Raw genomic sequence first — 27208 nt, forward strand, 5'->3', positions numbered from 1 at the left:
TATTTAATAATGAAATCAGTTATGTAAAAAGTTTTCACAGTGTTTTTCTGAAAACTAATTGAATGATTGGCGTTGTATTATACAATGCTTTCTCCAGTTATTAACTGATAGACGTTTCTTTTGTGTAAGTTTTTCAGCAATTTTATTAATTACTTTTGAAAAAAAATTTGATTAATCATTAAAAATATACATAAATTTCTTGTTTTTATTACCACTATTAATTTTTTTAAATAGATTTTATATATTTTTTAAATTTTACTCCATATTTTTATAATTATACAGTGTTATGTTAATATTTCTTAAAAAATGTTTTATGTACTTGCAATCTTTATAACTTATAAAATACATTATAAATCTTTATTTTCTAATAAAACCCTATTAAAAAATTATTCATTTGTTTTGTAAATTAAAAAGAAATGAAGTTTTCAGATTTGAAAGTTCTGAATATGAAAGCAAATGGTTTTTCTAGGTCAAAGCATTATTTTGTTTAATTATTGTATTTTCTACGCCTTTGTAAATTTAATAATTATATTAATAACTATAATAAGTATCTGTTTTAATTGAACTTTTTAAATAAAATTAACATTGAAAAGACATTAAAAATTATTTTCTAAGAATCATTACAGATGGCGCCACTAATTTTCTTATCCATTAATATATTTTTACATTAATAAATTTATAATATTATTTTAAACTTCCACATTTTGTAACTTGCAAAAATCCAATGAGTCAAAAATTTATCAAATTGAAATATAAATATATTTTTAAATATCTTATCTACGATTTTATCAATATTTTAATTACAACATTCCTCAAAGTTTTTATGTTTTAAATTTAATAATTTCGAATTTTAATGATTTTACAGTAATTAAATCTACTAATTGGTTAATTAATATAAAGTTTATTATGCACTACAGCAGCTTTTTAATGAATTACTGGCGGGCATATTTTACATTTCCTCGTACAAGAGCCGTAATATATAAATTAACAGATTTAAATCATATTTATATTAAAAAATAAATAAAGAATGAAACTAATTGCATTATAAATATCGGCACGAAAGTTTCGGCATTTATTAGAAGAGAGAGAGAGAGAGGCTAGCGCATATCTTCCCTCGTATAATAATAAATAAATCATTATCATACAAGAAAACGCCTAACTTATTGAAAATGTTTAACATTTTTTGGGTGTACCGACAATTTGTTAATGAAGGTAAATAAAATATATCATTACCGAAATATCCCAATTCCATAATTTCTGTTTTAATTGAATGAGCTAAGATAAATGATATTTTAAAACGGTTTGGATGAAGAATTAGTCGTCGAGAATAGTAAAAGGGAATATTTTTTTTCGCTTCATCTGTTGCACCTGTTAGAATTTCAGGTCACATCTAAAGTACAACAGTCACGACATGAGAACTATGAAGAGGCCTCTTTCGACCCTTACTGTCCTCTAACCTCCGTAACCTCGTCTGCCTTGCTTCAAAATTGTCTATTAAAAACTTACAAAAGACGTTGATAGGATAAACAACGAGAGAAACTGGGTTACAGGAGAAAGTTATCGTCTTCCTTATCGATCAAATTGTTCCATGCTTTTACCTATATTCTAATTTTTATAACGTAAAAACAATTTCACCGAATGTTTTCACGAATACGTTCGTGTAATGTAAGTACCTTTTCTTCAATATTTACCAACGTTTTAACATTCAAAACTTATCGTGATATTTAGAAATCTGTTTCGTTTTAAATATTAAACGCCATTCTTGAAAATGTGGTGAATTTACGAGGCAAATAACGCATCCAGGTGACAATCAAATCGAATAATCTTATCTCCCGAAACGAGATTTGATAGACAGAAAATCACTATCTTGTTTTGTGTTAATTTTTGATGATTCATTTCTGAGCTGATATATCATTGCACATTCATCACGAGACGTTCCCTATTCTTATTTCAGATAATCGATTGTTTGAAAAAATGAAATCGAAAACGTGATATATAAAATAATAAATCAAGTTTTTAAAATGATGTAAACATTTATGTACGCTTTAAGTATATTGGCTTATGTCGTACAGCCATATAATTCACGTGTCTTTACTTTTCTTTATTGTTAACTTGGGAATATATAGGAACGAATTATTCGGATTTACCTGAAGTTGATCTTTTATGTGCTAGTTTCGTTTGACCTTTGACGAGATTTCTGTTTAATTTACAATTTAGAAATTAATAAACTGGTTTATCAATTAATTCTGATGAGAATGGTGTAAATTTTTAAACCGAATTTATTTAGTTGATTTTATAATATTTGATCGTTGGCAATTCGTGCGAGACAATTATTTCAATGTTATTGTTATTATTATTTTTATATTTTTTATCATTAGGAAAATATTTTGAAACTTAATTAATTAAAAGTTTTATCTTGAATCGATATTAATCGTAAATTATCATAATTATGCTAATAAATAAGATTAAATTTCATAACGGGAAAAATCATTTTACTCTATCAGATTTTAAGCGTTAAAATTTGATAATAGGCTTTATTTTGTCAATCATCTCTTTTCGCATTGTGGTTCTTATCAAACTGTTTACAAATGAGGTTGAAAACAAGCAACTCCGGTTTTCAGACCCGAAACTATTCGCTGTTCTTACTTATCAATCAACCAAGTTGAAACACTGCCGAATCGATGTAGAATATTAAAAGGGAAATGTTTAGAAGGGGTCAAAAGTAACCAATTTCGTTCTCGATATAAAAATAAAATAGGTTAAACACAGTTGTTATGATAGCTTATCCAGAATCAAACAGGTGCCCATGGACGCTACAAAGTTCACCAGGATGTATTGGCTTTCTAGCCTGGGGCTTATGCATCGGTTGTAATTAAGTTACCTACTGAGGATAGAAAAAAGTTAAATTGTTGTATGAGCAGAGACGTCCGTCAAGATATATCTTCGCTTGACAGATATGAGAAGTTTTGAAGCACTGCTTAAAAACAAAGCAATGCCCGTTAATTACTTGAAGAGTGTGTCGAAAAAAACTTTCTCCTTTTTTGTCCTAAATACCGATTTTTTCGGCATTTAGGTTAAGTAAATGCCGCCAACTTAAAAGAAAAATTAACTTTCCATTGCGATTATAAAGAGTAAATTAGAACTGTAAAAGACATCCAAGGCTTTATAACCTATATTTTCAAAATCTAATCATTAGTCATGAAACGGTTACAAATTTTACCGTCGTGTTCTATTCTCAGGTTGGGGCGTGATGATATTAAATCATTCTCTGACTAACACAATTTAACCTCTCTAATAATAAAGTAATCTTGAAAATTTTAATATCAAAATAACTATTTTGTAGGGCGAAGTTACGTTTTCCTATCGATAATCTCTCAAGGCAAATGTCCTTTTGGTATTTTTGTGTTGAAAAACAAATTTCGGAGATAGAAGCCAACCGGTTAGCCATCTGTCGGTTACCTTGAAACGTAAAGACCACACCAATATTATTAGCAGCCAATAAATATAAGTGTATGATTTAAAAATGACCGTGAATGCTGCATTGCCCACACACACTCGAATACCTTTAAGCTTCCAAGACCTGTTCTCATGACGTAATTCGACGTCATCGCGTACATGTGGATAGTGGTATTGTGTGATTCGAAAAATGTTTCTTATGTGATGGAATTTTATCTCAATTAACGTCTATTGTAAACTACACAAACATAAATAAAATTTACTAAATATGGTCATGTTTAGTAAATAGAAAATTCAATCGCTGTATGCATTTAATTTCATATTTCAAAGGCATAACAGAAACAATACAATTAACTAGGACCATATTAAAATAGATAATCAATTGGTTTCGTACTTTCTCGTTCTTTATATAATTAAAATTTCAACTTCAAAACATTAATTCAAAATTTTAAAATCAATTTTGTTATATAAATGTTAAAAGGTTATCAGAATTTACCGATATAAATCTGTTTATCATAAAAAAAAATCAAGATAAAATTTTAAGTTAGTTCTATTATCATAAGATCGAAATTTTTTGCTATTTCACTGCTAATCAGATATTAAATCTTTTAATTTCTAGTCATTTCTCTAAATATGATTACATAAATTATCTCTAGTTGCGTCATTGTTACGAATGTCATCAGATTAAGCATTAAAATCTAAAAAATTTGATATTTATTGCACGTAATTACTTCATTTCGATAGGGTTTTAAAAGAAAATTAAATAATAGAAGTCTATATTAATAAACATATTAAAACGATAATAATAAAAATATTTATTTGTTTTTTTTCTCTCGAAATATTCGATAGATCGACCTATCCAGTCGCATAAACCTTTTCAGGTTGTAATTTTGGGTATGCGGCAGACCTTTAACGTATCACAAAATGCCAAAGTATAACCAAGGTCAACAATAGACCTGTTTTTAATTTTCGGTTTCTTTCATTTTCATTTTTTCTTATCGTTATGTATTCATTTTATTAACTTGAATACCTTAGTATTAACTTTATCGTTATTTTAATGTATATCTATAGTTCCTTGTGAATTAATTAAGCCTACAAATAGACTTTTTAAATAAAATTTAACTATTTCTTTAATTAATCATTTAAAAATGTCATTCTATTGTACATTTATATTTATCTTTATCCATTTTGTATTATTTTCACTATTCACATGACGATATTTTTAAAATAAATCTATTTTATTGGAGCTTAGTTAATAACTTACATTTTTAATTGTTTTTAGTGAAATGTTTAATTAAAATTATGTGAAAATGCATATATTTTCTAATTATATATCTACGTATGATAGATACGAAAGGGTTATACAAAATATTTATGTTGAAACCATAATGGCCGAAATAAGCCTACATTTATTTTATTATAAAAGTTCTATTTCTAAATTTAATTATGTGTATTAACAATTTATAAATATTTTATAAGTATATATACTTTTTGTTAATTCTATGGCCATTTTTAACTTTATTATGAAATAAAATATATACTTCTATTCCCTAAATTAAAAGATTTTCAATTCATAATATACCAATATTTTTATTTAATTTGAAAACGAATTGAATAATTCTAATTGCTAGTAAAGATTATATATTTTAATACTATATAAATTTACAATAAACAATTGTAAATTCAGATTATTTATTTAAATTTTTATGCAAAATTTTATTTTCTTAACGTCGCTTTGATTTAACTCTGACACTTATTAGAATGATGTTCTCGGATCAAAGATCAACATACAGCTTGAAAATTTATTCTCTTTTTTTTATCTTAAGAATTCAAACAATAAAGTATTTTGCTATCTAAACATGTATTATATTGACTTTCTTTCAATTGTATATATTCTTATCCCAAAAGATAGCATATCTTCTATGTATTACCTCTTAATTGTAATAAATTAAATAATGTTATCTCAATAATAATAGAAAGCCTGTACTAATTCGATTGTTTTCGCGTCTTATACATTTTTTGAAATCGACGTCTTATAGTTATTGATAAATTTATCCCGGTTCGTGACTGCTTGGTAAATGATAATGACAATAGATTTGGCCTCCAGATCTATAAAGTTGAAAGGTAATAAATTTAGTTTCGATATTAAAATTACAGTTATAAGATTATTATTTCGTAGGCTGAGAAATATAAATCATTACTTTAATCATTAAATAATTAAACTTATTAGTCTTTATTGAATTATTAATGAACGTTAACATTAACATTTATTACATCTCTACAGACCTATGTTTAGAACTTTTATGGTAACTAAATATAGACCTAAACGTGTAAAGCATTTAAAAAACCTTTTGTAATTTAAAAAAGTAAAATGGTATTTTTAATACTTATTTGTTTTATTTGAATTATTTTCAGAAATACAATAAAATATGTTAGTCAATATAGGCCTATTTAACCTTAAACAATTCAAATTAAGAAGAATCTATACGAAGAAAAGTCAGTCTTATTAATTAATATATATAAATTGCTTATTCTGTCGTAGTTCCTACAACAATAAAATGTTTTATTTCTAATTTTTGAATTAAGAAAAATGTGAATAGTCTATATTTATGGAATATATACTCATTACATTAAAATATGTATTATAATAATAGTAATATAGAGAAATTTATTTTAGATGAAACATTTCTTTTAACCGTATTGGCTAAAAGAAATGTTTACATTATTACAATTTAGTAAAAAATCGACTTTCGAAATTGTATTTTCCGCTTTTTAAATGTTTGCCGAACATTTTTAAGGTGTAAAATCGATCGAGAAAGTTTTCCATCTATCATTAATCACCCTTCGTTGTCAGATTCAGAAGAAACAAAAATTCAAACTAACAGCAAAAAAATGTCACTGAAAGCTTATTCTGAATTCCCTAGATTAACTTATTATTCCAGTACTTTTTTTTTAATTTTTTGTCGTGTTGATTTAAAATGCCAAATATCTTAAAGAAGATTGTAACCTACGTAAATTTAAAATTAATTCTATAAATCAATCATTCTTTATTTTAGTTTTCAAACTGAAACAGAATGTATCTTAATAATAAAAATCCTGTACGAAATAAAAAGGGGAATCACGAGGTAATATTAATTATCTCGTCAAATAAATAAATCTAAGATCGTAAAACGAAGTTCAATTAAAATTCTTTTACAATAAAATACTACTTACTTATGTATAAGAAACGAAAGTACTCTAATGGGTCATTTCAGAAAAATGTTCTCCGTGGGCCTACGTGAAACTCTATTCACATATAAATCAGCCTACTCATATTAGCTATAGAGTACGCTTCCATTTATTTAAAAGTGGGTGTAATCATTGAGATTGGATTTTTTTTTATTTTTTTATTTTTTTTTGGCGGGATGAAAAGCCTTATATTTAAGTGAATAAAATCGAAATTTAATTTCCAATATTTTAAAAAAGTTGAGTGATTATAGAAGATAATGATAAATAATTATCAGTGTTGGACGAGAATTGTGTGAAAAAGAAAAATGTTTCGAATTATAGACAAACGTCGGTAGATCAGAGGAAAAGGCGTCTCATTTGCATCCCCCAAACGAAGCTATTCTGGCACCTGTCCCACCAAAGATACCACTTGCCTGACCAACCTACAACAACTCGCCACCAATAGCCAGCTATTCACGTGACGACCGAAGCATTATAAAGTTGTACTACATGTTGTTTAACGAAGCTACGGTACTGACGAAGATTTCTCAGTGATTATTGCTGTTTGTAATATTAATGGTAAGTTTCTCTTACTTTCTATTCTCGAACCGAACGTTAACTTGTTAACGGATTGGAGCGAAGCGTCTAGATTAAGGATCCGTCATTTTTTAATTCATAAATAATTAACCGAACCTGGTTAACCGCGATGGAAATGCGGTGTCGCTTCGATCATTTCTCACTTCTTTCCGGCCTGACTCATCACCTCGTAATATTAGGTCTAAGTCGAACGCGTGTATTAACTCTGGGCTGGGTTGTAAAGACATTGTCCTAAAGAATGAACAAAATATAAGAAGGAATAATGCGAACCAAACCTGTTCTAGAGCTTTATACCCTTAGTTTAGAGGGGCTTGACGTAATCTAATATCCGAAAAGCGGGACATAATTCCATAGAAGATTACTGTTATTATTCAGATGTATGTAAGATAATGGCTTATATAATAATCTTATCAAATTTGCTTGGTGTGATGATGTAAAATGATTTAAATTGAAGAGATTGAAATTACTTGAAATTAAGTATCTTTTTATTTGGGAATTCCCGATTTATTCTAGAAACTTAAGATTGTATAAAGTGTAATTGAACCAAGATGTAAGCTGGTTTGCTTATTACAAGACCAGTTATCGGCTTATATCAATATCAGTTTAACCGAGCGATACAAAAACGTGATGCTGATAAACTTAGTCTATATTTTTTTCAATGTAACAAAAGTATGCGAAAAATATGTTTTAATGGAGTTTATTACAAATATACTTCAGTATTTTGTCTGTTTTGGTTCATTTGTTTCAAGAAAGAGCTGAGTATCTGAGTGTCAATGGTTGTATTTGCATAAAAACTTATAAAAGCAATACTTTTTTAATCAGAAAGTTTTTGAATGTTTAAAAAATTATTTTTACGTTTTATCTTTGTTTGGCGAAGAATCTTTTATATAAATAAGATTCTTATATTTATATTTAAAAAAAAAATTAAGTACATTTCATTAATGTTAGTTTATGAGGCCTATAACTATTAAATCTTTATGGAAATACAACGAAAAAGATTTTATTTTTACAGTTAATGATAAAATTGAATTTTGATTAATTTTTTAAATAAAACAATAAATTAGATAGAATTAATTTACGTTTCCTAAAGTATTTTTTACAAATATTATCGAGATAAATTATTTGAGTATAGATTTTCGATCTGCAAATACAATGAATTATCTTATATCATAATCTTATTTCGAATCCATAAAATATATACATTTATATATAATAGAATCTACAAACATAACAATTTTACTTGGTTTAGTTATAAAATAAATTGCTTTACATTATCATAAAAGTTATAGGCCTATTCTAATTTCATAAGCTGTCGATGGGCAATAGTATTTTAATGTTTATTTGTTATGTATCGTGTAATATAACTTATATCTGTATACAGTATATATATATAGGCCTGTCTGGCCTGATATTGATATATTTTATATCCAATAAACAGATTATATTTGGTTTGATATAAATTGATTTGAGGAAAGAATTGCAGTTAATGATAATGAAATAGGAATTATTTAGCAAAACTTTTTAAAAAATTTATAATATTAATAGAATTACTTCGCCAACATTTACACAACAGGTTGAATTCTACACACTTCAATTAACACGTTTCAATTGAAAATATTTGTTCTGAAAATAGCCTAAACTCAATATATTGTGTTTAGTATCATCAGTAACTACGCTTTATGAGTAATTGTTTCATTAATTAAAACCAGAAAATATTTAAGAAAATTATTTTGATACATTATTATTATATGATACATTATTTTAAAGTAAATTATTTTTGAGTTATTATTAAACTTTGTACAACTGTATTTATTTAATAAACTTATATTGGCATACGAAACCCTTCTGTTTTTAGTTTTTATCTCATTGAAGTTTATTTGTTGACTTGTGATAGTAAAAAGTGTTGAGTTGATTTCTAAAGTTAGCAGGTTAAGCAAAAAAGAATAAACTATTTATAGTGAAATAATGTTCTAAGTGTGATTAATTATAGGCCTACCTATTGTAGGGTAGGTGGTGATATTGTGAGAGTTAATAAAAGTTAATTGCACATATAGTTAAATTATTTATTGTAATTCCTTAATAATATCATTTACACACAGATTTTCAGCACAAAAATGGTATTAATCCATTATTTTTCTTGATATTAATGTATTAAGTACATTTAGTACATTAAGTAAATTAGTATATGTATTAATGTGAACACTTGTCGAATTTTTCGGGAAATAATTCATTTTTTTTCTGTAAATTAAGACTTAAAATTGATAACATTGTATAGGCTATAGTATTTTTTATTTCTATTCTCTAAATTAATTATTTTATAAAATATAAATATTTGTATTAAGTCTACACTTCCTTATTATTTTAAAAAATGGCGCAATTCGAGTGTGGATATCATTAGATATCATATTTTAATCGTTTAATTTCTTATTTATAAATATATAAAGTCGTTAAACTGGCAAATTATATAGTAACTTATGGAGCTGTTTTAATGGAGATCGATTTCGGTTGTTTGTACTTCTACATGATAAACTAGCAATTATATTACAATAGAATATAATAAAAATTAGATACAAGTTTGACAGAGGCAAATCGAAAGAGAACAATCAATCACGGACAATTTATAAATTTCCTTTTTATATTGATATATCGCATTCGAAGCCATGATGGAAACGTAACTGTAAAACGATATAAAAGAAATATTTCTTAGAGAATAAAACTTTACGGAACGAAATTTTATTGACTTCATTTTAGATTTAAATTTAAAACGCATTAGTTTTTGTTTTGTTGTAGTTTTATGAAATGGGTGTATTATCTATCATTTTTATTGTCACGAAACAAACGTCTTTGGCATACTCCAAACCCGTATTTTCCATCGTAAAAACGAATTCTACACATATCAAAAAAGGAAAAAATATGAAAGCTATTCATAATTTATCAATCCAAACCCAGCTTTGAGAGCATTTACGATCTCATTTTTTATCTACGTAAATCTTTATTTTCGCTCCATACTTCTAAAAAGAAACATAGGGATTAAAATTTCGTTTTGCCAAGAATACGGATCATTATACTCAGTTAGCGGGGTAACGCGGTTAATTGGAAACGGTCGAATAATCATAATTTAGAGTTTTATAAGGCAAGGTCACACACAAAAAAATGACACTAACTTCTCTTAGTTAGTTTGCTAAATTTAAAATAGTATTAGGATTACACAATATGACGCAATCGGCCAGTTGTATTTCGGTGCTAGAAGATGGGATGGCCGGGCCAACGAGTCTGTTGTTGTGGGCCACGTGGATGTCAGGGTGTCTTTACCGCAATGAATTATTCTCAATGGGATATGTTTCTGCTTAACTGATGATGTCAAAATGAGTGCTGTACTTTTTGGCTAATGACTGGTAAGTAGCTGACTCCCGATACATCTAATTACTCTCTGGAGTTATTATTATTAATAGACATAATTATTTAGATAATTAATACTTGTTCGAACCCAAAGACGTAAAAATTTCCGTAGATCCAATATTATTTAATAGCATTTACTCAATTTTCTTTATCATAAATGGGCCAGCATCTTTAGGTAATATATTCATGATTTTCTTTGGCATATAAATATATGCCATTTTTATTAATTCGTACGTATAGTGAGGTTTTAAGTTATACAAATTATCTGTTAAATTTAAACTTGAGAATAATTACATATTGCCAATGGTCACTCAACTCAGTTTAGAGCAGATTTGAGTTGAAGTCGAGCAAATTCAAAATATGTTTGCCGAATAAACAAATCTGTAGCTAAAAAGATTGAAAATTACGCTGTAGTTTATATACCTCGGTTAATGGCGTGGTTAATTAACTTTTATAAGTTGTTTGAATAATCGTACGGGGAAATTTTAGTAAAAAATTTAGATAAAATTTTGGCAAAAAAATAAAATATTTAGAAATTTTTTTAACAGTTAAAGAAACTCATGGGGGTAATACTTTAGATACCGATGAAGCAAGGGTGGGGCACATTGGGTGCCAAAATATTTTTGGACGCTTTCCAACCGCTAAAGAATGCTATGACAAATGTGTATCTTTTAAGCGACATTTTTTTTTGTACCGAAGAAAGCAACATTTGCAATCGAAAAGATTGCTTTTTATTTTATTTTAGCTTTTATCGTAATTAAAGGCTAAAGCGATGATTAAGTTATTAAATTATTCGATAAGATAAAATTTAAATCATGATTAAATCCAATCGATTGTTATCTCGACAAAATTTCTAAAATTTGACAATATAATCTGATGGTTTCTATGGCCAACGATGTGATTCGAACGATTGTTTTCTGTGTTAAAATAGCTAGAAAAATATTTTATACATAAAAAGTGAAATAATTAAACTAAATACAATATTATTATTTTATTTAATTGCAACTTAAACGAAATGGATGTAGAAAAAATTGATGATCGTGGTTATTATCTCCAGTTTAGAAGCAATCAACTAAAATTAGACAATTTCCTAAATGACGAAATACTAAATTATCCATAATTCTTCAATAAAAATGGCGACCAAATTTCTCTAAATTGAAGCTATTCGAGAATGTAAGAGTTATCGCGTATCTTCCTTCTCAAATTTTCGAACTTCACCCTCCTAATGACGTCATTTTGCTGCGGGCAAGTAAGTGTGCTTTCATTCGTTATAATAATTCACAAAACATACAGCAATTTTCTTTCGTACAATAAGAATTTCGAAGGATAATACGGTGATATTGTTGAGCGTGTAATGCGATGTTTTAGTTGTTTTATTTTTTATTTTTTTAAGCAGCATTGAATCATTGTAATTCTTTTGTTCGATGCAGAGAAAAAAATCTTCATGGTGAAGAATAATTTATGATATTAATTAGAGCGCGTTTTTTATATTTACCGCATTCAAGCCCCACCTAAATGTGCTATTAAACGGGTGCACCCACAAACATAAATCCTGTCAATGTTTAACAACTCTGATAAAATGATTAATTGAGGAAATGTTCTCTCCGTCATTCCGGTATCTATCTTATGTCTGAAAATTTTATTTAAATAATTATAATTAAATCAAGAATACATTAAATGAATCATTTATTTCTTTGAGGAACAGACAATAACATCATCTCTATATTGGATATGCTTGCATAAATTCGATAAGGCTTTTTGTTCTCTGTTAATTATAATAATTTCGTTACAGTATCATTATTTATAATTTTCGTATTCAAAAATTGTATCTTGATTGAATGATATAGTTTTTATTTATTATTATTATTTTTTAAATAAATTAAGTCGAATCCTTTTTAAAACTCGAAGACTTTTGTCTATTTAAAGCATAGATTTTATAATTATTTTTATTAAAAAAATATATAACATTTCTAAAAGAAAATTGTATTAAAGAGGATTTTAATATCTTCAAATAAATTGTGTTAAAAATGAAATAAAAGTTATTAGTTAATAATAAGATTTGAAATGACGAGTAAAAAATAATAAAGTAACTTTAAAAATTTATTAAAACTGAAGAGATATTAAGAAAAAATTATAACGTTGAAAGAAACAAGCGAAGGAAAAAATGTAGACTGCATTTACTTGTGTTTTTATAGCTAGGGGTTCTTTTTGCTATATTAAAACCATAAATACAAACCTATTATTAAGACTTCTCTTAATAAGAAGTTCATCTAGGGTTGAGCTTATATGTAATCTTTCATCATTGTGCTTCCCTGACGGGATTTTTAATGAATACACTTAGTCATTTAAGCATTAGGCGTTCATACTGATTGTATCATTGTATGCAAAAGTAAATTAAATATTAGACTTGAAAAGTTCAACCATTATCTTTGGTTGAAGCGCTAAGCTTAAATTCATTTTCAGAATAAGAATATATCTAATAAGGATATTTAATGTTTCTGTAAATTTGTAAGTTTGAATTTTTAATATATGAAATCGAAATCCAAGCTTATTAGCATAGTTTCCTGCGTAAAATATTAATTCAAAGTATGTTTAAATGAATTTCTTGAAAGGTTAACTTAGTTTAATAGTTATAAAAGTGTATTTAAGCAAATAAATTCTATTGTAGTTCATTCTTTGTACCTTTAATTCGAAAGTAATTTAAATTAAAAGAGTGAGTAGGCCCTTCAAATGTTGTTAAAAAGATTGGTTTTAGAAAGAGAGACTTCACTCCTCTTCTAATGGGACTATCTATCAAATTCGAAGAATGTTCAAAATGTTTTATATGCAGATCGTTTAAGAAAAATGCGTGCCTATAAATTATGGACATTCATAAAAAATTATTTACACCATTCCTTCTTTTTTTACTTCAACAGATATTATGCTTTAAGTAACATAAGGTTATAATATACATTTAAAGTTTTAAAAATATCCGAGTATATTGTGAAAATTCTAGTCTTTCTCGACGTGATAAATAATTTATTACCTCTTTATATAACATATTTTAAAATTCCGTTGGAAGTACCACATGCACACTTGAGTTTGGCTGCTTTTTTCTAAGGTTACGACACCATTAGGAATCATGTATATTTTATACATTCCTTTTATGTATATATTATTTATGATATATTTTTGCAATTATTTATTCACTCCGAGTCATGTTTATTGATGTGATATTCAATTATACTTTAAAGAATACTTTTAAACGATGCTTGAATTAGATTTTAAATTGACTTTACGAAACAAATTGAAGTGTCTTTCCCCTTACTTTATCATAAGTCCCGATTCAGATAGTTTATGTTCCTTATTCTTTCGACATAATCTAATCTCCGGATTCGTAACACATTTGATAATTTGATACACAATAGTCTATAGGATTTATAAATTTATCTGGCATATTTCTCAACTTAATTAAATTATAATATAAGCGATAAATTTTATCTTTCGTTTAAAAATATAGATTGTTGCTTTCTCTATTGTTTTCTTTATAAAAAACTTTATATTTTACAATAAAATTATAATTTCACAAAGTACAAAAATAATCATATATAATTCATGCTAAATTCTTCAGAAATTCTATTTTCCAAAAAATATAAAATGTATATTAACCTTTTTTTAAAAAACGGTCTTAAAATATTAGAGAATGGGCAGAAAACATTTTATCTTTCACAACAATTGATTAGGTGCTGCAATTTTATCATTCCAATCACATTAGATTATCTCACTTCTAATCACTATCCGGGCTTTAATACGTTTAACAATGCATATAATTATGCCATTTGTACCTCGGTTTTATCTCAAGGTCTGCAACCCACTGCACGGTTTGTATTGAATACTTGTTACCTAATTTTAAGTTTTCTAAAGGCCTAGGTGTAAATTTAAATTTATATCACTTTACTCTAGAAAATAACACGCTTCTAAATATATTCTACCATTTTGATATTTTTATTCGTAGATGTAATGAAAATATTTACTATAAAGTGCTTAAATAAATATTTAACTTTTTTTGATATTCTGCTACCGAAAACTATTTTCTTGCTTCTCGAATTCTCCACTTTTTCATTTACTAAATGTTTAGAATATTTTTCCACCGGATTAAATTCCACGGGTTGTATCAACTGTCCTATCTTGTCTGATATTTATAGAATTTATTTAATTATTTTTATGTAATTCTCGCTAATAATGAACTAAATATAATATTCTTTAGATTTCATAATGTTTCCGAACGTTTTCAATACTTTAATTAATGAGGAAATCGAAGAAAACGATAAAGAATAATTCTCATTTTAATGCGATAGTTTGCGCTTTGAACAGAATAAAAGCGATTAAAGATATGGTAAATATGTATAATTAGTGTGGAGCGAATCAATATTTACTATCAAACACATAAGAAGAATTAGAATTTGATTTAATCATCGATAATTCGATAATTAAAAGTTGCCAAGTAGAAACGAAAATTCAATCGATAACGAGAAATTGTCGGAAAGTTTCCAGAGAAAATTATTTAAGTTTCTAAAATCAATTAACTTATTATAGATCAGTGAAATATTTTAAAAATTGTAATTAAATTAAGTTTAAATTTAATTAGCGAAGATTAAAATAACACAGTTAATTGTGTTTCTCGGTAGCGAATTAACTGTTATTTGTTGGCTGAGTAGAAATAAAAAATAAAAAACAGATTCAAAAATTGATCGAAAACTAATGTAAAACTATTGGTTGAAATATTATTATAACATGAACTAGAACAGCAGAATTCTTGATTTATCGATCGCTCTATAATTTGAATTTGAATTTTCTAATATTTAGCTTGCGTTTAAATACAAATTATATCAGATATTTATTTCTACTGAATTAATTAGAATGTCGTCGCCGCAGTGGTCCTATTAGGCCTACTTGTAATTTGATTAAGTAATTGAATAATCCTACTGTATTGTATGTGTGTCAAATCAAATTAAGTTTTATTGATTTTGCAAAAAGTACAATAAAAGGTTAAAGGATTACAACAGACGGCACTTTTCAAACTTTTTCTGTAAATATGAGTACATACAATAGAGTAAAAATTAAAATAATTTAATTAATAAGGAGACAAAAAGTAGATTTATACTCTAATTTTTTTAAAATTTGATATACATATTTTATTCTTTAAGTTGACAGAAAAAAAACTCTAATTTATTAAAATTAATTGTTTATATTATTGTTCTAAATTTTAGAATATTTCATGTGTGACAATAGATATAAATTTAATTTAATTATTTTCTAAAAGCCTAGACTCTACAGTTTAATTTATGCATTTTATAATTATTCATTACACCATATGAAAATAATTTAAGAGACAGATATGGAATTTCCACCAGCAAAGAAACAACCTGTCTTAATTTCGACAGAAAATGGCCTAATCATTTTAAGCTTAACAAGCATTCTCCCGAGATTAAAGCGAATACTAAAAGAACCGAAAAGAAAATTATAAATGTTTATGGTTTCAGTATTCTTTATATTTTCATCAGTCTGACGCAACGAGTAACAATAAAAAGTTTCCTGAATTGTAAAACACGCTAAGGCTTCCGCATTTCTATTTAATATCCCCCTACACAAAAAGAATAAAAATAACATTTTAAGAATATTTTATCGTTTATTTCATCTAACATTAACGTACAATACACTTTAGTGAATTCCACTTATTAAAAAATTACGTAAAAAAGTATTCTATTTAAGATATTCTTGTAAAATTTTAGGTAGCGAGAAAGAAAGATAAAATCTTTAAAATAAGAAAAACCTCTTTTCCTCACCGCTTAAAAAAAAACGATAATTATAATCAGATTTACGTATATAATTCGGCTTTAAAGTGACTCGGGAAATAGATATAGATCTATGTAATATTGTTTTGTAGAAATTTTTAAACCAGTTCAATCGTTAGTTTTTGATAGAAAATATATTTATTCTGCTTAAAATAATATTAATATTAAAAAATATTGAATATTTAATAATTGATAAATGTAGACATGAATCAAAAATACTTCTTTGCGGTATCAGACATTAACAGTACTTTTTGATTTAGAGTTTCTGTCCATTCGTTGTGTACATTTTATTAAAGTACTCTATTATATAGGAGCTTTTTAAATCAAAATATTGGAAGGTAAATTTAATGTTTTTTCCAAGTTTTTTCTTTTTTCTTTTCTGGCATTTTTATGTAATCATTGTCAAACGTTTAGGCTCACAGATTATTCAGCGTAAACTTTTTAAAATGATTACAATATGTATAATTTTCACAATTGTCATTTGAAAACTGTTTCTTAATGTTTTTAAAATAGTTTTTGGCGGCGTAGGCCTTGTGGATCGTGAAATAAGACCAAAATTATTTCTGAAATTCGTACGTTTTTTTATTGTTACAAATCTTTGATATAAAACTTTATTTAATGAAATATGAGAAAAAGCATTTAATAACCGTTATAATAAATTCTTTCTTAGCTTTCTAATGCATTTAAAATATTATTTCTTTGTAATGAATTCCTACAATATATTTCGATAGAAATAAAAATTAGTTTAAAATTAAAAACAGAATTCTTTTTATATAATATATTGTTTAAATTAAATATTAGAATTTATTTTTAAAGTATGAATACAGAAAAACAATAGTTTGAAAAGACAAAAGCTTCCGGTGAGAAATGCAAAGCACAGGAGGACGATGCTATCTGGGGCCTTTTTATTAGAAGCTGGTTCCTATTTAGGTATTAGAACACGTGAAGAAAACCCGGAACTCCACGTGCCCTACCCGCTAGTTAGGCGCGAAACCACGACCAACAAACTAGTAGTGTTCAGTGGTTTAGCCACTCGGCCGCTAGTGGGATTCGGATGTGTTTGAACTGTGACGATGAATAATCTTAAATACTGTATTTTAATTTCACGAATTATAATTTATTTAAATTTCGTTTTAATATCGAAATAGTGTTACGTATCTTTGTATTATTATTATATAAATCAGGTTATGATGTAGTATTTAGGCTATAACAAATTCTTCATTGGAATTATTTATTTTAATAAACTTTTATAATAGATTAGCTTTAAAAAATAATTAAAATTAAATTGGAACTATTAATACTATTAAATACTTTAAAAATTAAATTAAACTTAATTAAAAACCGCAATTTCTACGATTTAACATTTACTTTGTTGTATGACTTACATTCGTTAATAATTTGAGTTTATTTAAATTTACTTATTAAAATCATAATTATTTCATTTTTAAGTTAATTTTTATTTAATAAATACAATAATTAAAAACAGACTAAAAAATTAATACATTTAATTTTAATATAACAATAATAATCAGTACAACGTGCTGAACTTTTAACTCCTTTTATTGATCATAGTTCATAATTGTTAATATTCAAAGGTGAAAACAGGCTACATTTTTATATAACAAGATTCAAACTTTTTAAAAAAATACAGAGCCAAATAAGAAAATTTAAGACAATCGTATGAAGCAGTAAATAGTTATAATAATTAGATCCTATCTTATAAAACGTGGGAGGAAAATTAATTGATAGTGGGCTTTATGATGATATTTTACGTTATAAATTTATCCAACAAAATATAAGCCTATATCTGCTTCCAATTTTTCCTGAAAAAACAAAGTAAAATAGTTTCGGAAAATGTTAATCGTATATAATTTGTTATTTATGAAAGGCATCAGTAGAAATTTTAAGCGATAATATGTTAGTTTGTTAATTGAATTTTTAACTAAGTCGATATTAAAAAATAATTTATTATAATAAATTAAATAAGAAATTCAAGTATCTATGAAGAAATGCAATAGTTCTACACGTATCTAATTATTTCCGAAATCGGAATGTCGATTGTAGAGCTGATAGATGAAGTTTCGTGTTACCACAGATTGATAAGAAAATTTGTAATATTTTTCAATTACTTTTTCAGTTATATACTGTTGTTTAACTATATACGGAATGCAGAACAACTGTTTTAGTTACGAAGAAACCAACAAGTAAACAAAAATGAATGGAGTTTGTGGTTTCAACTGAAAAGCTTCATTATTTTCAATTGCTGACCTTCACACGAAATTTGAATTTGATAACTTATCTGCTTTGATCTACATTAGAGAGATAGACAAAGAACTATTCATAGCAAGTTTAGTTTTTCAGATAATCATCGATCCAAAAATTTGGGATACAATTAATTGTTTTTAACGAATTTGTTACATAAATACGAATTTAAGCCGTAATTTAAGCATCCAAACTATCGAGTTGTACAATTTTAGAACGATCAATAAATATACTTGAACAGTGTCTTAAAATTAAAAGATGCGAGATTTGATTTACTAAAGGTAGCTTCTGTCATAGGTTAAACTCGTGACAGACTAACGTATAATTAAGTTGTTGGTTTGATGAAGATTTCGTTTATTTATCTCAACTCGTTGCTATATACAATAAATATCTTTCGAATGTTATTAGGGTTTAGCTTGAAAATAAATATACTCTGCGGGGATTCTTCTCGGGCATAGAATACCGAAAGGAGTTGGGTCTTGTTCACTGTTGATATAGAGGTTATGACCTTACGTCTTTTCCATCAAAGACGAAGGAGTTGGGTCGAAGATAGAAAATGCAGCATTTTGTCTTCCTTCTGACTCATACTTTAATTGTTACTCACTCACTCAAGTAATATTTACTAGAAACAATTTAAGCCAATCGCCTTTGGCTTTATTAAACGCAAATTATCCATACACGACAAGTTTTCCTTCGATGTAGTTACTACTGCTGTATTTAATCGGATCCGAGTTTTCCGCGAAATGTCGTGCCGCCGCTCTCTTATACTTTGCATAAAATTACATCTTAAGGTGGAGTAGAGAGAGAATAAAGGATAAATGACTTTCAAATAAAAACTTTTAGACCGTGACATTGAAGTATTCTCCTCCACAATTTGACTCACAGTTCTGCCCACCGACTTGGGTGGGTTGATGAATCACGATTTATTACGTCATCCGACTTAATATCGAAAATTTGTACGAGTATCCATTTTTAAAATAATTCAAATTAACCCACTTTTTAAATTATTTACACCGTAGCCTAAATTACTAATTGAGGTTTTTGCGAATGTCACGTGGTTAGTTTTTATTTAGTTTTACTTTGGCCATGCGTTTTTGGTGGTAAACTTCTTGTTCCAATTGGAAGGGCTTCTTTTTTATTTCCAAGTATGAAAACCACATGTTTGTGTCGCTCGGCAAACGGATTTTTCTTTTTTGCGAAAAGAGAAAAAGAGCTAATATCTCAAATAACATCTCTGCAGAATCCGGATCTTTGTTGACGTGGGCGGTTGCCTCCGAGTAATACCTCGGTAATGAGCAATTATCTTCCGAGTGAAAACTGCCGAAACCTTCGGAAAAACTGTTAGGGCAGTTACCACGCAAATATAACCAAACCCTCTACTTCCGTCGGTCAGTCACCCGGATGTGCGCGTCATCCGTTTAATTACAGAGATGCGCTCGATCTCGTTTATATCTGCCACCGATATGGGGTTAAAGCATCGGTTAAACAATTTGTTTACAAATTATAGTTTAGGGAAGGAGATTGTTCCTCGGTGTGTTGAGCGCACATTTCTGACATTCCGGACGATCTTTCGACGCTCTGATGACGTCAAGATGACGTCTGAAGTGGGTGTGTTATCGTCCGCCAGGGGGCAACGGAAGCCATGACGTCAATAGACGTCATTTGGGCGTGAATGCCATCGACGTGCTACCGGTTTGCGTGAATGTAGGCGCACGCATACGCTTATAATTACATCGGATCATTTGCTTTCTCAGCACGTTCTGCGCCCAATTTCGGGACAAAACGTGGAGAACCGATGAAAATGAAACAATAAACGGATAATAAGGTCGTACGCCAACCACCTATTCATTTGGTATTATCGCCATTTTTAATTTTATTGTTTTTACTTATCGCTAGTGAAAAAGCTTGTTTATTTATCTTAATAAAAATTCTCGTTTGGGCAAAAATTATATTTCACTTTTTTCTGTAACACATCGTTAAATATTTACCGATATCTTCAGATAAAACGGGGTATCGCACCTCAAAGATAATCCTTATTTTCTTTTTAAAAATATCTCGAGATTAAAGTACTTGAGATTAAAGGACGGCAAATAGTGTAAATGTTGTGTATCGAATTACCAGTTTGTTTATTTAAAAATTCAAATAATGTATTTCCAATCGAGTTCTGAATATATGCCAAGTCTCTCTTGTGATTGACAGCTTTTCCTCAAAAGAAAATTGAAAATCATAAATAGTTTTCTGCTAATGGGCGTGTACACATAATCGTGTATCTTTCTCAGGTAAGCTCATCACGTAAGAATTGATATACATAGATTTTCTCGGGGGGAAGCGCTTATACTTCCACCTGTGTGGGATACGATTGACGTCACATCCCGCCCACGTTCCGGACAGTTCCGGTAGGAGCACGGTCCCCGGGACTCTGGTCACGATGTTGTTATTGCCCAAAGCGTAAATCCCTGGCAGACAGCCTGACCCACTTCGACTCCATGCCTGCAGGTGTTGTACACCGCATGCGTGGGACGATCAGAGGGTTAGAGGGCGCGTGCCAATCGCCCACACGAATCTGACGTCACGATGTTGTTGTTTTTGTGTGGGTTTCGAGCCACGTGACTATTGTCGACCTTGGAAACAACGTGTTATCTCAGAAATAAGCGTTTGTGATGGCTTGGTGGTTGGATTTTTCTGGCTGTAGATGCAAAACAAGGTAAATTTTGTGTAGTATTTATGAAATATCATTATTTCTCTACGGTTTTTTAAATATTTATATCCATTTTATGAATTATATTTCATGTTTAACGATACGCTAAATCATTGGTAGAAAGATTCTTTTTTGTAATAATTTACTGCGTTTCTTACGCTGTCATTCGCATCTTTGTTTGCTCAACAGTTCAAGGAAAAATACATGATTTACAATGGTTGCTTGGAAAGTGCAAAAAGTAATTATTTTGAATACTGTACTTGCACTAATGCTAATTTTCAGTCAAGGTAAAAAACATTACTTCAAACTCTTGAAAAAGAATAAAATTAATGGTTTAATCGCAAAAATATATACCGATTTCTACCTAAATTCGTAAAATATTATTCTCAACGCGGATTATATTTTAATATATCCTACTAAATTATGTATCATGTAAATTATGTGAATTATGTTTCTTTTTCTCCAAATTCCAAATTTACTTGATTTCGAAGAAATCAAGTAAATTTGGAGAAAAAGAAATTTATCGTCTCATTAATCAACACTATCGTACTTTTATCTTTTACTTTACTATTGTATTCTATTACTATTCTATTGAATTATTTTTATTAGTACAATTTACCTTATGTAACTTATATATATATAGCTTGTATAATTAGTTAATACTTTCCAATTCATCTTAACTGAAAATTATTAATGTAATGTATAAAAATGTAATGAAAATATGTAACGTAAATAACAAGTTTACTCAATTTATAGATAAAATATGAATTTTTTATTAGATTAATTATATTAGATTATATTAGTTAAATTTATTCATTAATGAACTTTTTTTTTAAAAAACAAAATAATAGAATATATATTATTTATATAAAAATAAATATTTAATCAGTATGAGTCATTTAGATCATTATAAATGGATACTTATTATAATCTTTTTCGTCTAGCGATTATTTATTTATGATTTTTATCGCGATATTACATCAAATGCTATTAAGGGACTTGGTAGATAACATTATAGTAATTAATACAATATGTAAGGGATTGTAATGTTTTCATTTTATGGGATTTATCATTATGTAATTTTTAGTAATGAGCTTTGGAAATCCCGTTTTACGTCTACGTTTTGACAGTAGTGGGCGATAGATGATTTATTTTTCCTGCTTTATGACGGGCTGACGAACTCTTTCATTTTATATTGCCGTATCTGTAAAATAAGTATCATTAAAAACCAATCAAAAAATATTCGTGATTACTTTTTAATTAAATTATAAGATTATAAATTTTAGTTTTAATTCTATAAGGTTTGTTAAAAACGAAAATATAGACTACTTAATCCGATATATTAAGGTTTCGAAATATAATCAAACTACTTTTTTAGTCTTATAATAATTAAAAGATCATTAAAACTAAATTCAGATATATCTAGATTCTTATATGTGGATACAAAAAAGAAAATTAATATTTATTCAATTATTTCTAGTTTTTATTTTCAAAATAAAGTTAGCTACTATTTAAAATGTGTTGGTAATTTTTAATTGTCAACATAATGAATTTTATGAGAATTTCTTGTGTATAGGCTACTAGAAAACAGTTTCGAGTTAGAGGCCGTCTATTAATTACGTTTTTGAGCCACTTTTGATTCTCTTCGTCCCTGTTGTGTATCATGATGTACAGTACTTTTGGCAAAAACACCTATTTAATTACGTTTCTTCAATGTCATAGAGTTTACGAACCCTCCCGTAATCAAAGAAATGGCTTAAAAACATTCTGTAGATAATTTCTGATAGTTTATTCACATGACTAGTAGGCAGGCTTATAATAGCAAATTCGTATGCCACTAATACCACTGAAAAAGTCCACGTAGACAATCCTTCAACCTCTCCTTACCCATCGTATACAATGATGTACTGTATTTTTCTCCACCCTCTTTTTCCTTAAACAGTACACGTGGATGGTCCCTTATGAAGAAATTTGCGATAAAATTTAAGAAAAGAATATATGATAATTCGGTAAATATGATATCAAGAAAGTATTCTTATAGCTAATTAGAAGCTTTATGTTTAAAATAAAAACTAAATAACGTGTTATGAGATTATAAAAGAAATCGTATAATATTACATTTTGTATAAGGAAACGGGAATCATAATACGGATAATATCTCATCCCTAATAATTCCTTAATCCGATTATTCGTATACAATGACAAGGCTTTGCCTGTTTGAATAATAGCAAATATTTTATTACACGTCTTGCAGTCGAAATTATTTATGGCTCTAAGAAATAAAAATAAATTAGAAAAACTAATTATAATAGAAATCATATTAATCCTGTTAAATATAATTAATAATATAATCTATATATAATCTAATATAATGAAAATTCTATTAAAATTCATGTGTGGTATCTGTGGTATCCTGTACCTTCGAGAGCTTGAATGGAGATCGGGGTAGAGTGGGCCCTTTTGTTAATTTTGTTCGAACAAATGAAATACGAAGAATTCTTCTTTATTAATAAAGCAAATCTTACATATTTTATTTTCTGTTAGTAAAACTAATATTAATTTATTGGGATATGAGTCACTGCGGGCTTCTCTAAGCTCGGAGAAAAATCCTCATCTCCCTCTCTCCACAACCCTGACGATATCGTAATATGATGTATATTTGTTTATTTACACAGTATGCAAATTATGAAATAGTCTTATATGAAAATTAGCATTTATTCCATATTTCAATTAGTCACAGTTCCGTACAATTCTTTTACAGACTCTGTGGCATATTACTTAAAAAAAAAAAAAAAAAAAATAGATAAAGAATATTATAAAGAAACTAAACGTCTTCCTGTAATAAGTAATACAGTATACAAATCGCAATATCTTTGCATTAAATCAAAACCTGAAATTTTCGTTATTTGTTTTTGTTTTTTCTCTCCGCTAGATTTATTTAATAGGGTTAATTATTGAATTATCTCAATCGATTAATAAAAAATATAGGCTTTACTGTGAAATTCTACGAACTTGAATCGATTTATTATAATTTTATTGGCAGCCTTCATTTTGAATTATAGGTAATGAAAGGCAAATATTTTTCGATTAGAAGATCCAATCATCAATCATGTCATCAATTTATGCAATCTCCATCCAATCTCATAAGAAAGTTTAGAGTAGGCCTATATTTGACTCAAGGATATTACTGTAAATATTATCTATCTGTATTATAATTTCGATTATTAGATTCTTATCAATATGTCGATAAGTTATCTTTTCTAGCTTTCAAACAATTGGAAGGTAAAAGATATACTATCAAATTGCGCAGTAAGATTACCGGATAATAAAACACAAAATAAAAACAAATATCTGCCCTTTTTTTAGATCACAGGTTGAGGAACCAGGTGGGTCAATGTAGCAGCCATGTTTGGATACAGCGATGCAGCTTCTCCTCATCTGGCAGATCAATTAGATGCTACTTACCTTCCCAATGACAGGTTCGAGGAAAGAGCTTCCTCGCCTCAGACCACAGAAATTCTTTCCAGTATAATGACATGGGCGACGTCGAGTATGCCTTCCAGTTATTCTCAGAATGATTATTATAGTGACCAATCACCTCTGACTCCGTCACCTCAACCTATGACTCCACCCACTCCTACGTCTAGCGTACAGGCTACTCGCTCTTACCTTATCAAAGAGGGGTTGAAACTGACCATCCAATCAAAACGAATGGCGCTGGGATTGGATCAAATTAGACCCGAATTCAGTTCTAATACAAACAATGAGGTAAGCTAGATTTTTTTATACTTTCTTTTACATCGAAATACAGTAAACCCTCGATTTAACGGACAACAAATTTCTGTCGTATAGAAACAATTTAAAACCTTTTTTTTTATTCGCGAATGCAGCATGTTTAAAGCTTGAAACAATGACTCAATAAGTATAAATTACTCAATATACTGTACAGTACATTATACGCCTAATAGTATTTCATTTATACATATACATCGTAACACATTTTGCACGTTTTTAAATTCGTTACTAATGCATGTTTTTAAAACACATTCGATTACGGACTTACGGCAATAGCGGAACCCCTCTCTCCCAAGCCCCTTAGTCGTTAAATTGAGGGTTACCGTATTTATATTTTTTAACTTTATATTTAAGGTTTATATTTGAGTTGTTTCATTTTTCTCCCTCAAATGCTCGAAAAGAAACACGTGTTTGTGACCTTATAAACGAAGACGTCGCTCGGAGGATAATATAGTTTATGTGTAGAGAACATAGATTTGTTCATGATCAATTCTCATTTTGTATTTCTGTTTCTTTTTTCTTTAATAGTTAACTCCTGAAGATGAAGAAAGGAGACTTCGAAGGAGGGAAAGAAACAAATTGGCGGCCACCAAATGCCGAAATAAAAAGAAAGAAAGGACTCAAAGATTAACGAAGGTAATTAACGAGTCCTTTCTGCAATTTTTTTTTTAGCGTATTAAAATTAAAGATTTATAAGAATTATACATTCATAACTCTTTTTGATCGATATGATGTGCAAAACGAAAAATAAAGTTATCGCTCGAAACTCATTTAATCCTATTTTTGATAGGAATCGGAATATTTAGAAGCCGAAAATCATGCTTTGATACAAGAGATCGAAGTATTGAGAAAAGAGAAGCAAAAACTTTTAGATTTGCTGAGCAATCATCTCCCCCTCTGTGATCTTCCAGCGCCATGTAACTCTTGCGCGCATGCACAACCCTGCTCTGTGATCTGACAGATCTGAAATGAAAAACAGAATCGCGGAGGATGTTATCTCCCTGTACAATGGAAAAGGCACAATTTTTATTCTCAGGCTAAATTGTAAGCACGAGATCTGAATGCCTTCTCTAAAGGAAATCAGTATTTTTAGAAATTGTCTGAAGACAAGGTAGTCAAACAATACAGTATTCTAACTTAATATCACAACTAGTCCCGATAATAGTGAAAAGTGGCATGACCCTAATCCGACCCTGTCACGTGCCTTAGCCAAAAATATTCTAAAAATGTTTCCTTCGCTAGATGATGGACTTGTTGCGAAGAGTGTGTGAGTCACAGTGGCTCGAGTTGCGGTGAGTCTTAATTTGGGTGGCAGCATTGCACATTGTTGTGAAATACTCTGTGATAGTTGTTCGTGTGCAGTATTAAAACTTTTAACTGGTATTATTTGTTTGACTATTTTCCTTGTCAGAATTTAATTTTGTAATTTTGTATAAATCAATTTAATTTTTTTTTATCTCTCTTTGAGTGCTAAACAGATCTATTATCGCTCAGTCCCAAATCCGTGTCAAAAACTTTTGTTTAAAAAAAAAAATGTAATAGCCGAAATATACAGGAGTATATTTTGTACTAATGGTGCTATAAAAGAGCAATTGGGACCTATCTTATGTACTGTACATTCTTATCTTGTATATGGAGCTTTATAATGTGTATATGCTATGTTTGTGAATAAAGTATTTTATATTATCGAATTAGTAAATTGCTTAATAATTTAAATGTTATAATCATCTTAACGAAGAAGAAGGTCGTTTAATTCCATTCAATTTACTAACCTTGTTCATAGAAATGATGCTTATGAATTGAAATTATTCAATGACAAACCATAGACGATTGGCTTATGATATTATTCATTTATGTCAATGTAGAATAATTTTGTTTACATGACATGTCTTGTTCTAAAATATTATATTATGTTATTATTCGCTTCTTGAAGAATTCAGTTATTTCTCGATTTAGATTT

At 28.2% G+C, this 27208-nt stretch overlaps 1 protein-coding gene across 5 annotated transcripts; it reads left to right on the forward strand.

Moving 5' to 3' along the window:
• Positions 1–26939, forward strand: LOC136980365 (activating transcription factor 3-like). 5 transcript variants are annotated; one of them, XM_067276460.1, is made up of 5 exons: positions 1–124; positions 7006–7242; positions 24820–25221; positions 25777–25884; positions 26039–26939. In XM_067276460.1, exons 3-5 carry the CDS (start codon positions 24859–24861, stop codon positions 26204–26206), a joined length of 639 nt encoding a protein of 212 aa, XP_067132561.1. In that variant the 5' UTR covers positions 1–124; positions 7006–7242; positions 24820–24858; the 3' UTR covers positions 26207–26939. The 5 variants fall into 5 exon arrangements, with proteins under 5 accessions (XP_067132561.1, XP_067132565.1, XP_067132563.1 ...); XM_067276464.1 differs by lacking the exon at positions 7006–7242 and having other exon boundaries at positions 104–124; XM_067276462.1 differs by lacking the exons at positions 1–124; positions 7006–7242 and adding an exon at positions 10528–10655.
• Positions 26940–27208: the final 269 nt, after the last annotated feature.

The sequence above is a fragment of the Centruroides vittatus genome, unplaced genomic scaffold, assembly GCF_030686945.1.
Source record: "Centruroides vittatus isolate TY-2023 unplaced genomic scaffold, ASM3068694v2 contig_694, whole genome shotgun sequence".
NCBI classification, from domain to species: domain Eukaryota; kingdom Metazoa; phylum Arthropoda; class Arachnida; order Scorpiones; family Buthidae; genus Centruroides; species Centruroides vittatus.

What these genes read in the sequence shown, in the direction of transcription:
- LOC136980365 (XM_067276460.1), top strand. Translation starts at nt 24,859, where the DNA reads ATGTTTGGATACAGCGATGCAGCTTCTCCTCATCTGGCAGATCAATTA. An exon ending in GTTCTAATACAAACAATGAG is followed by an intron (nt 25,222 to 25,776) that starts GTAAGCTAGATT and finishes TTTCTTTAATAG; the next exon opens with TTAACTCCTGAAGATGAAGA. An exon ending in GGACTCAAAGATTAACGAAG is followed by an intron (nt 25,885 to 26,038) that starts GTAATTAACGAG and finishes TATTTTTGATAG; the next exon opens with GAATCGGAATATTTAGAAGC.